Source organism: Hemicordylus capensis, chromosome 4 (genome assembly GCF_027244095.1).
Source record: "Hemicordylus capensis ecotype Gifberg chromosome 4, rHemCap1.1.pri, whole genome shotgun sequence".
NCBI lineage: Eukaryota > Metazoa > Chordata > Lepidosauria > Squamata > Cordylidae > Hemicordylus > Hemicordylus capensis.
In genome coordinates, this window is record NC_069660.1 from 84,769,681 (window position 1) to 84,782,132 (window position 12,452).

Below are 12,452 nucleotides of genomic sequence, written 5' to 3' on the forward strand. Positions count from 1 at the left end.
TGCAGCTACACAGGTTGGGGAGGGGAGGGAGCCGAGGAGGAGGAGGCGGAGCCAACGGACCGGCTTCCCGTCTTCAGGTCGGTTTCCTCGCGAGATTCTGGAAGTTATAAAGCTACATGGCGGCACCGCCTGAAGGGCTGGAGGATCTTCGTGTTTCTAGCTGGCGGCGTAGTGGGAGCATCGCTTAGTTGCGCCCTAGGTAAAGATCCGTGGATGCGCCTCCTCTGGGCAAGCATGAGCGAGGAAACGGGGAGGGAGGCTGTGTGTTAATATTATGTTGTACACAGAAATGTGATTGGCTTCATGCCTCTCTTAAAATGTGTATATGTATATTAGATTGTCAGCGCTTTGGGGGCGGGGAGCCATTTTATTTATTTATATCTGTGCACACGGCTTTGGGAACTCTTGTTGGAAAGTGGTGTGTAAATATTCACTGTCTTCGTGTTCACTCTTTTGGGATTCCCTGCTTGCTTGCTTGCTTGGAAGTCTGTAGATGGATAGCCGGTAGTTTTAGCTGCTGTGTGCGGAACTTCAGTAGCTGCTCTCCCTGTTGCTTGGTGCAACGGGCGGATTTCTGGAACGCTAGACCTGCTCCTGCAGGTCGCGGAATTAAAATCCCGGTTAAAACCACCTAAAGGTGGTTTGTGCAGCCTACAGGGCGGAGACGTGGGGTGTCATCAACGGACTAGAAAGCTAAATTGAATTTCAAAGGGGCCTCGTATTTCCCGTAGCAAGTGCTGGAGTTGATGCGCGCCAGGCTCGGTTGTGGGTTTCCAAGGGCTACAAACTTCATGTGGCGTCAAGAAGCATCTCCCTTGGCAGCAGGCGAGCCTGGGCTATTCCGGCACAAAACAGAAGTGAAATCCGGCGTGGTGTGTGCTCCTGCAAGGATTAGAGCTATTGTGTCCTCCTCTACGCGGGATAGCAGAGTAAAATTTGAAGTCGTGCGTGTCAAGGCTGCGGTCCTTGGCTCACTCCATAAAAATTAAGCCCCATTGACCTCAAAACTTAGGTACACACATGCTTAAGATCGTGTTGCATACTGCACAGGAGCATTGAGATGGGTGAAGGTGTCTTCATAAATCGGCTTTCTCGTCGAGGTTTCGAATGTGCAAGGGAAAGTTAAGTCCCTGGCTTGCTTAAACTCCAAAGGGTGGGGGGCAGTGTAAATCTTTACTTGGTTTCAAATATTATTGTATCTGGAACTCTGATTAGTGCCCCTATTTTTGGGAATAGGTGGCAACTGGCTTATCTAAATAAACTCCGGGCCAGGGTGGTGGCTTAAAAAACTCTTCATCCTGTATAGCAATAGCAATAGCAATAGCACTTACATTTATATACCGCTCTATAGCCAGAGCTCTCTAAGCGGTTTACAATGATTTAGCATATTGCCCCCAACATTCTGGGTACTCTAGGCTAATGTAAAGTGTGCTATTGACATTAATGTGGCTTGGATCAGTTAAAAATGCTGTACATTTTTAAAAAAAGGAATCTGCAGTGTATTAGAGCAAAACTGCAGTAAATATACATGACAAAATATGAAGAATCAGTTTGCTAAAATATGTAACGTGATGGCTTTGTTTGCATTTCAGAGGCTTTTTTTATAACTAGTTAATGCCTTGTTAGGGAATCTGTTGTGACAAAGCAGTAGCTTTTCATCTTGGCTGAATCCTTAGCATTGGCACAGTTTGTCTATGTACTGCTGCTAAGTTTGTCCTCCCCTGATAGAAGTCTAGCAGAGGCTTCCTAAAAGCAGAGGCTTCCTAAAAGTAAACACTAATTGTAGGCTGCTTGTTGGTGGAAATTAATTTGAAATACTGTAGTATGTTTCACTGGCAGAGCTGCTCAGGTTTTCCTGGATTTTACAACCTGGGCAGAGATTCAGTGATTCTCTTTAAGACTTTTTGGGATGAGAGCCATCTAAAAGTGCATTGGGTGCTAACTCTCCAGAGTGATTTCACACCATTGCAACTGATGACATAATGCAAAAGTGAAACTTGTTTGTTCCACCTCCACAAGCCCAAGAAGCTTGTCTTGGTGCAAATATTCTGCTGAAAGTGTGTGGTGCCCTTGTCAGCATCCCCTTCTGTGCAGTGCTGATCCAAGAATACTTTATACTTGTGATTTAAGAGGTCATGGCTAGGCAAAAAGCAAAAGTTATTTTCATAGTCTAAAAACACAAGTACACAAATCCCTGCTTTTACAATATTGTGCTCTAGTCAGCCTGTCTCACTTTAAATACAGTTTTAAACTTCGTCTTCTATCTTCTGGAATGTGCTCTGTAACTTTCAGATTTCTTCCTTACAGGTCTTGCATTTCTCAAGCTCTTTTCAGAATGTCCTCGGGAAAAGCATACATTGGGAAGCCAGCCCCAGACTTTCAGGCCACAGCTGTAATGCCTGATGGGCAATTCAAAGACCTCAAGCTCTCCGACTACAGAGGTAAGTTCAATAAAATCTGCTAGAATTGTGGGGTGGTAAAGAGAGTATAACATATGTATATAAAACCCTAATTTTCAGTTAGTTTGGACTAAAAACGATCTCCTCTGTTCCAATTTTTTGTTTAATCCTGCTGTATTTGGGATAAGAAAATCAGGTCTGGTAAATGCAATGGGTGGCATAGCAATAGGGATGTGCCCAAACTGGCTCAGGTAGAGATCAGTTCCCTTGGAAACCGGGTAAGCAGGTCCTCACCTGTGCCTCTGCTGCGCCACTGCTTTTCTGGGCATGGTGCTCGTTTTACAAAAGGCCACTTGCAACTGCTGTGCTGCTCACATCATTGGCATGCATATGCATGGCAGCCATTTGCATAGTGTTGCTGACCCACATGCACGTGGCTGCCATGCATGCACAGTGCCATGGCCACCATGCATGCACGGCGGCCATGTGTGTGCTGACACCATGGGCAGGCTGCTGGGAACGGTGCCACAGCTGCGTGCAGCTATTTGTAAAGCAAGCGTAGTTACCAGAAAAATGGTGGGGCAGCAGAGGTGCAGGTAAGGACCTGCTTACCCAGTTTTTAAGGGAACTGATCCCCACCATGCTGAACCAGTTCAAATGCAGGTGCCTGAGCCAGTTCGGCACTTCGCTAAGGAGGCACCAAACTGGTTCGGGCGCATCCCTGCATAGCAAAATGTGTCCAGAGACATTGAATGAAGTTGGACTACTATGGATTGGGTAAGACTGATTTCTCCCTAAAACTATAAAGGTAGTTGCACAGAAACCTCTTTGCCAGTTACTATCCTACTTGCCTGTAGAAACCATTCTATTTTTAAAGTATACCTGCCTTTCTCCATAATGGGCCAAAGGTAGCTTAAAATAATAAAAATAAACAAAAAGCAGCAAACGGTACTAAAGCAAGATATCAGAGAAGGCCTGCTGAAATAGTTATGTCTTCATCCCATACCAAAATACTGGCAGGTAGGAAGCCAGTTGCACCTTACATGGTTCCATATCATGGGAGCCATCACTGAGGAGCCACTCTTAGGGCCCCCCCCCACCGAACTACTTCAACTGCAATATGAATGACCCTCTGAAAGTGATGGAACGTGCAGTGGGGGCTCTTGCCATGGACAATTAGTTGTTGACTAGTTACAAGCCCGGTCTGTTTAATAGCAGTATACGTTTCATACTAATTAACTATGATAATGCTATTAACAGGATTAAGCAAGATCTGTAAGAGTGTCCTAGGGCATGCACAAGAAGAAAATTGCATTGGTAATAAGGGCTTGGCTTTTGTCTAGACTATAAATGTCCAGTTTCTGAGACATCAGGACCTGCCACAGCTTTGGCACTCAATTGTCTTATGTGGGATGCAGTTCACTTGCACACCGCAGAATACGTGAGATGGTTTGTGCAATAACTGCAATTAGTCATTGAAATGTGGGCAAAGTCTCTTCTCCATCTGATCATTTTGTAATTCCCTCCCTAAATATAGCTGCTTTCCCATCAGCCTTCCTTGCATCATAACCAGTTATGACCCAGAGGAAGCCCTTAGTGCCTCTCTGGCTCCTCCCTGCTGCCATCTTCTGCATTTCCCTTGGCAGTTCCAGTACTAAGCATTTGTGACCAACCAACTCACTCTGTTGACACATGTCATGTCTGAGCAAGGAGAAGGAACATGTGCTAAAAACTAGGTAGCAACAAATGGTTTGTCAGCCACAGGGAGCTGAATAAAACCATAGCAGCAAGGTGTGGCCTGGACATGGAAATGATCAGTATAGAAATGAGCCAGTTTCTCCACCTCACTTATTATTGTATGTATTACATTTATAGCCTGCTCTTCCTCTAGGGAGCAGTGTACATGGTTATAGTTACCCTCACAACAACCCTGTGAGGTAGGTTAGGCTGAGAGCTACATGACTGACCCAGAGTCATTCAGTGAGTTTCATGGCTGAATAGGGATTTGAACTCTGGTCTCCCTGATCCTAGTCCAACACTCTAGCCGCTACACCACACTGGCTCCTAAATATGAATATTTAGGTTTATGAATTTATTTTATTATGATTATGAATATTTAAATATTCATATTAAATGTATGGATATTTAAAATATTCATATCCTGCCTGCCTTTAAAACAAACTCAAAGTAGCTCACAGCCAAATTTGAAAACAATGAAATGTATCCAAAGAACAATAAGACCAGCCCAAACCATAAAAATGTATACAGAAAGGACAAATTAAAACCTCATATAAGGTCAGAGCAGGAGACCCAAGTGAAACAATCAGGCCTTCACAAGATGTTCTCCCTTTAACAAAAAAAATGGGGCAGACAGATTCAGTTTGGAGACCTAAAAACTCTGATCTTGAAGATATCCTAAGCCCCAAGCTGTTTTAAGTCTTTAAAAGTCAGCACCAGCACCTTTGTGCCTGAAAACAAACTGGTAACCCCTGGAAGAGGACAGGTTTTATTATCAAAGGTTTTTACTCCCTCAAGGCTTTTGAAGCTGCATTCTGAACCAGCTGAAGCATTCAGCCTTCAGGGACAGCTCCATGTACAGCACATTGAAATTATCCATCTGAGACGGAATGAGGATGTGGGTATGAGCATGTCTAGGTCTGAGATAGGAGTTGATGCAGCTAGTGTACCAGCTGAAGCTAGCCAAAGGCCACTGACCCCTGGACCTTCTAGTGTAATGCTTGATCCAAAAGGACTCCCAAGTAGTGTTCCCTCTGACGTGTGCTTTTTCATGTCACTCAGTTAATTTTACATCCCGCTCCGGTTGAATCAGGAAGGCCCCACTGAATGCATGTGTGCACACATTGCCTTGATATTGCCACACAGAAAAAAACTCATTGCACACACTGATGAGAAAAATTAGAGAGAACACTGCTCCTAATTTGCAAACCTAATCCTCCAGGGAGAGTCCAACCTTGTTCAGAACTGGTTGGTATACTATCTCAGTCAATAGTCCTAACCAGGAGAGCCTGTATCTTTAATTTCAGCTTGTTTGCCCACATTTAGCTCTTCACTGTCTCCAAGCACTGGTGCAGGAGGTCTACTGCTCCACCAGCTGGGCCTGATGGGGCAATATTTGTAAAAGTAGTAACTCTTACACTTTCCAAAAGGCTAACTTGGTGACTTCTTCCCTAGGCAAATACATTGTGTTCTTCTTCTATCCACTTGACTTCACCTTTGTCTGTCCAACTGAGATCATTGCATTCAGTGACAGGTCTGATGAGTTCCGGAAAATCAACTGTGAAGTGATTGGGGCTTCTGTTGACTCTCACTTTTGTCATCTTGCCTGGTAAGAAGGTTTGGGCTTCTAGCTTTGAGGACTCCCCTCCTTTATGGCTGGGAGAAGATGCTTTCAGCAAGCTACTTCATTTGTAGCTCTTGCCTTATTTCTATATAAGACTTGTGTATATTATGGATGTGCAAACCGATTCGAATTCAAACCAGGGTGGTTCAGAGGTTCGGATTCGAACAGAACCAGCAATCAGGTTTGAGCTGCAGGTTCGAATTCGAACTGAACCAGGGGGTAGTTCGAGTCGAACCGGTTCAGACACCCAAAAATTGGTAGGATGGTAGCTGGCACCCAGGGGTACCTGTCACCCAAACCCCAAAGCAATCGGACACTCCTACGATTTTTTATGAATTTTTGAAAATTGTTTATTTTTTTCTCATAGGGTATAATGGGATTCCAACCAGCCCATTATTCCTTATTGTGGAGCACCCATGGGTGCCAACAACCATGCAAACCCTGAAGCAATAGGACAGTCCTACGATTTTTAATGAATATTTGAAATATTTTTAGTTATTTTTCTCAGAGTATAATGGGACCCGAACCAGTCCATATCCCCCATTGTGGAGCACCTAGGGGCACAAAAGCAGGGTGGGTGGTAGACAGACAGGGGTGCCTACCACCCCCCAAAACCCCAAGGCAACTGGACACTCCTCTGATTATTGGTGAATTGTTAAAGTATTTTTGAATTCCTCATAGAGAATAATTAGGATTGCAGCAAATGTATAGATTCACGTGGGGGGAAAGGGGTGTCGTAGAGTGGAGTGTGGTGGGTGGTAGTTCCTAGGGTGGGCAAGGAAGCTATCAGAATTATTTGAAAGGAATTGGGCAAAGGGATGATTTTTAAGTGATTTTTGAAGTTTACCATAAAGAAGCATGGAGGTGTCAGCAAATGTATAGCTTCACGTCGGGGGCAAAGGGGTGGCCTAGAGCAGTGTGGGGTTGGTGGTAGTGCCAGGTAGGGGCAAGGAAGCTACCTGAATTTTTTCAAAGGATTTGGGCAGAGGGCTGATTTTTGGTGAATTGTTGAATTTTCCGCGTCTTTAAGGTTTTTCCTCATAAGGTATCATGGAGCTTTCAGCAGCCCCATAAGTGCACTTGGGGGGTGCTGGGGTGGCCCAGAGCGAGTGGTGGTGTAGTGCACATAGGGTGCCAACCATCCCCACGGGTTTCTAACCCATGGGGTATAGGGTTCTCTTGTTTCTGAGGTATTCTGAGTGTGGATTCTATGATAGCAAATTAGAGTGGATTCATGGTGTCTCATTGAAAATCTCATTTACTATCATAGAATCCACACTCAGAATACCTCAGAAACAACAGAACCCTGTACCCCATGGCTTTGGGGTTTGGGTGACAGGTACCCCTGGGTGCCAGCTACCATCCTACCAATTTTTGGGTGTCCGAACCGGTTCGAATTTGAACCAAACCAGGGGGTGGTTCGAACAAAACCAAAACCGAACCACCCCGTCCTGGTTCGAACCCGGTTCAAATCTGAACCGAACCAGGCGAACCGGTTTTGTGCACATCCCTAGTGTATATACAAAATAGCTTATCTGCAAGGGCGGATGCAGTGAATTTTCATCATTGTTTGCTATAAACTGAGTTAATGGTGCATGGAGTAGATTATAACATGTCCCTCCTTCATAATCTTATTCCATGTGGTGCTTTAGCATGTAGATCAGGTCCCTGAAGTCAAATTGGGCTGTTGCCATAGACTTGTTAGTATGTTAATGTAGCCTTTTCCCCATAGTTTTGTCTTACTGACATTACCAGAGCAAGAATGAGGAAGCATGTTTGATATTACAAGGGCAGCATGGGATTGGGAAGCTGTTCCCACACCACTCCAGTAATGCAAACCAGACGTTAGTAAGTTATTAAGGGAACTTCAGTCTGTTGAAATGCTCCTTCATTTCTGCAACTGTAAAGGCTGCTGAATTGCATCTGTATAACTATTGCTTCAGGACTAAAACCTATTCCATGTTGGGTATTGTACAATTATAATTTCAAAAAAGAACACCAAAGAGCAAGCATATTCCAAAGTGAGACTTTCCCTTGATAATGCCTTGGTCCTCTTCCCTTATAGGATCAACACTCCTAAAAAACAGGGTGGTCTAGGCAGCATGCGCATTCCCTTGGTGTCTGACACAAACCGTGTAATTTGTAAAGAGTATGGAGTGCTTAAAGAAGACGAAGGAATTGCTTACAGGTAAGGTTGCTGTTGCAGCCTCTGAGTCCCCTGAACACTGCATGATCTGTCTTTCCCCCCTCTCTTTTCAAAAAATCTGGTAGAATAACTATCTTGGCAAGATAAACCTATAGAGCCTAGTATATGTTCCCTTGTGATGCTCACAAAGCACTCTTGAGACACTTTTCCTGCACAGTGTGAATGGAGGGGACCATACATTCCTATATGCTGCTTTTTGCTTGGGAAGAAAATGGAAATGTATGCATAAGCACAATACCAGGTTAACCTGTACTTGGCAGCTCTCTGTCTACTGTTCCAAGCTGGGCTGGAAGAGGGATTCAGCAAGGGGTCACAGAGGTGTTGGGTAGTAGTTTGCCTGGTAATACACAAATGCATACGCTTTCTACCCAGATAAGGCAGGATATCATCTCAAGCCTCAGGTGTAAGAGAGAAATAGTTTTGAACTGTTAGCTGAGGAAATACTCTATTCATAACTTTGTCTACAGTAATATGTTGGGACTTTACTGTTTTTATTCAGTAGTACTATACAGCTGCTAAAAGTACACTAGGCATCTTCCTATAAATAGCAGGTAAATGCTCTGAGTTAAAACAAAATTTTAAATTAAACTAGGATTTGTACAAGTTCCTGACTTTCCTTCTTGTCTTGAATGACAAAGCTTAACTTGGCACCAAGTGGAGTTTAAACTGACTTTCAGAATAAGACTTAATAACTTGATCTGTTGTAACGGTGCTCTAAACAGTCAAAGCATAGGAGTGTCTGCAGTGCAGAAGGTCAATAGCAGAAGAACTAAAGCAGCATTCAAAACTTGAGTGTGCATGCTAGCTTGTGCTTTTGGAGCTGCATACTACTCTGCTAGCATATGCTAAACTGTCTCGTTTCTTTCTGTCTTTTTAAGGGGTCTCTTTATCATTGATGATAAAGGGATCTTACGCCAGATCACAATAAATGATCTCCCTGTTGGCCGCTCGGTTGATGAAACACTCCGGCTAGTTCAGGCTTTTCAATTTACAGACAAGCATGGAGAAGGTAAGGTTATATCATTATTCATTTCTGCCTGGTCTCTTTGAATAACTCTCTTGCAAAATTGCCTATTAAAAAGGAAGTCATATACTCCTCCAGAATGACTAAAAATTCATAAATACAACAATGTTGCTCTTGTACACTTGGAAACATCTGTTTTCTTAAGCAATGGAAACATACCTGCAAGATGACATTGTTGCTTTTAACTCTGATATATGAAGAGCCTAAAGTATACTGTTTGCTCACTTCTGTAAACAATTCCTTTAAGCAATCAATCTGGGTATCTTCCCTACTGTTAGTGTGCAGATGCTGTAGCTCTTGCATGCCCCTCAGGGGCGTAACAAGGCTGGAGTGGGCCCAGAGACAAAACTTTAAAATGGGCCCCTCACTGATACAAACACACACACTTCACAATATATAGTCATGTGACTTGCCTCTGGGGGGCCCCTCAAGGCGTGGGGGCCCCCAGGCAGCCCCCTCCCCTTGCCTAATAGTAGTTACACCCCTGATGCCCCTCAGAACAAAGGAATTAGAGACCTTCCTGGGGTTACCTCTGACTCTGCAAGGCTTATTTTTAAAGTGTTGCCTTGACCTTGATGTACTTTTGTATTATGGGGCAAATGCAAGATGTTTGAATTCAGTGATCATGGAGAAAGTTCATAGCTTAGATTTGTATACATTCAGAATGAATGTCAAACTGCCCACTTGTGGTGGTATGGGGCACTTCTGGTTCCCAGACCTCCCTATCAAATATCCTTAGGTTGATGAGGAAGGGTGTCCAGCTGAAGTGATAGACAAATGGTTCCTGATCTATTTGCACAGATTGAGCGGCTTGGAGTTAATACTGCCTGTTGCATATGTATATCTCTACCCCAGTGAGTTAAGGTGCACCCAGGTCAATCACCAGGAGGCTTTAATTAGAAAACGAGTAAAGAATAATAAAAAAGGAATAATATATTTGGTTCTCGAAGTGCTCCATCACTCAAAGGCATTGAATATTTGTCATACTTAGAACAACACCAACCTGTAGGGTTGGTGGGTATTATCTCCATCTTGAAGATGGGAGGGAAGCTGTGAGGTTAGCTGCCTAAGGCCACCTAGTGAGTTCTTGATGGAAGCAAGATTTCAATTGAGAAAGTCCTGATCTGCTACTTGGTTTCTTATCCCTGACACTTGCACTAACAAAGGCAGGTAATCTCTAATAGTCTCTGGCTCTCAGCCAGCCCTGTGTGGTGGGGATGTGAGAACCCTTGAGCACCTTATAACAGTTGCAACCTCTCTCCTCCTACAGCCCAAGTATCTCCTTAAGCAAGGCTATAGCGCTGCCTCCCTGAACTGCAAGCCAGTCAAATTCTAGAGGCAGAACCCCTTGCTCAGGTTCCTGAGTGTGAGAAACCATCTAGGTTATGGGCCGTGTTGCACCATCTTAATCAAACTGAGATTACCTTGTGATGCAATGTAGTAAGGTGAGAAAATGCGTCCCTTCTCCATCCTCTTTTTGCTGTCATCCACTTGGCAACACTGCCTGTTGGTTGGCTCATTAGAGTGGGATAGCAGGAAGCTGCTGGCTCCCATTAGCTCAATATAGCGTTGACAGAGGACCACAGTTCTAAACCATGGTGCCTCATAGATTTAAAAAAAATAAAAATAAAAAGCAAGTCCTTTTGCCATCTGTCACATGGCTCAAATAGCTCAGGCAGGGCTAGGTAGATAGAAGTCTCAGCGATTCTTATTTAGTTCTATGGGACAAAATAAAAAAGCAAATGACTTGACCAGTGGTGTTGGCATGAAACGTCCTTCACTCAAACTAGAGGCAGTGAGCAAGCTTCATTGCAATTTAAATGTCCCTGAGTATATACCTTTACATTGCTCCAAATAAGTGAGTATTTGCTATTCACTCATGTGGGGGAATTGGCAAGTGTTGCATGGGGGGAGGGTATCAAAGTTTCTCTGATACTAGGTGGTTCTGCCTTCCTGTATGACCCTTGTCAAGACCCAGTGTTGCTTTGTATAGGGCATGTAGCCCTCAGGAGTCCCTTCAGTATTTGGGCCCTCTTCTGTCCTGTCCCCCGATATCGGGCAGTTTGCTAACAATATACAAAACTAAGATGTGTGTAATGAGTTAGGCTGTGCAAAACAAAGGATATTCCTAGTTTTCCAAAGTCCTCCATTTGCTGTTGATACAGCAGTGTAAGTAGCTTTGATGCTCTTGCCTTCACCACCTTGACAAGAGTAAGGGCTTGGGAGGAAAGCCTCTACCCTGCTATGATTGCAGCAGTGTTAGAGCTTGAACTTCTCTGATGGAACAGGGAGACCTTTCTCCTGTTGAACAAGGAGAGGAACTTTTACACAGCATGGTCTGGTATTCCCCCTCTCCATGCAAATTTGAGCTTGTGTGAAGAGAATCCTGGCCTGGACCAGAAAGAGAAGGCATCCTTTCTGTCTAAAAGGAGCTGCAGCCCAAAGATTGTATGTCTCAAGCACATGTATACATTGGTGTGCTGTATATGGAGCTGGGTGGGATGGCTGCTACTCCTGTATAAAGGGGCGTTAGCCCTCTTCTGCCTTGATTGCTTCATCTTAGATTCCATTTTGCATTCATTTTTCATGTTCTTGCCCACTTTTCCTGCCTCAGCATTTCTCTTTAACTCTTTCTCTGCTGCTTCCTACAGCCTTCTATGTTCTTCACCCTTTCCCCATCACTCTTTCATACTGCCCTTCACCTTTTCTCTCTGGAAGCAATCTAGGTACACAGGGGCAGAGTGGTATCTATGCTGTCGGTGCTGAGCATTGCCAAAATGAGTGTTCTAATGCCAAACAGATGCAGTCATTCTTATTGTGCACTGATTTATAGAAAATAGATCAGTGCACTTATATAAAGCTTAGCAATTAACATCATTCTGAATTTTTGGTATGCTTTATCCAGCCTGTGCTCCTAACTAAAATATAATGCTTGTATCTCTTCAGTGTGTCCTGCTGGCTGGCAACCTGGGAATGACACAATCAAGCCTGATGTAAAGCAGAGTAGAGAATTCTTCTCCAAGCAGAAATAATGTTGTGTTGTGCTTTTGTGGACAAGGAAATTATTCTGCAACCAGTATGAGAGCAAAAAATGGACCTGTCTTCATCATTTTCTTATTTAAAGAGTTATCATATTGTGAACTAAGAGGCCTATGGCTGTAATTTACAATCCACTTATTCTGGATCCATCCAACTGATTGTAGGGTGGACTCGGAGTAAATGGATTGGAACATTTTAACTGCTGTCAATATTGGCCAATTATGTCATACTGTTCAGAGGCAGGATAGAGAACTTGTTCCTTGTGTGTATGTCAGTTTACCAAGGACCAATGGTGATGCATATAGAACAGCTGTGTTTTGGTATTTTGTATTAAACTTGTGTGGGGAAATGGGAATTGGGTGTGTCTGTCAAATTCCCCAAGTTCTCAATATGGTAAGGAAATAAAACAACTTCTGAGAGAAA

At 43.7% G+C, this 12,452-nt stretch overlaps 1 protein-coding gene across 1 annotated transcript; it reads left to right on the forward strand.

Annotated features, from left to right (window-relative positions):
* Positions 1-45: 45 nt before the first annotated feature.
* On the forward strand, positions 46-12,452 carry PRDX1 (peroxiredoxin 1). The gene is made up of 6 exons (XM_053247691.1): positions 46-199; positions 2,308-2,441; positions 5,592-5,745; positions 7,826-7,948; positions 8,845-8,975; positions 11,937-12,452. The coding sequence occupies exons 2-6, from the start codon at positions 2,336-2,338 to the stop codon at positions 12,020-12,022; spliced, it is 600 nt and encodes a 199-aa protein (XP_053103666.1). The 5' UTR covers positions 46-199; positions 2,308-2,335; the 3' UTR covers positions 12,023-12,452.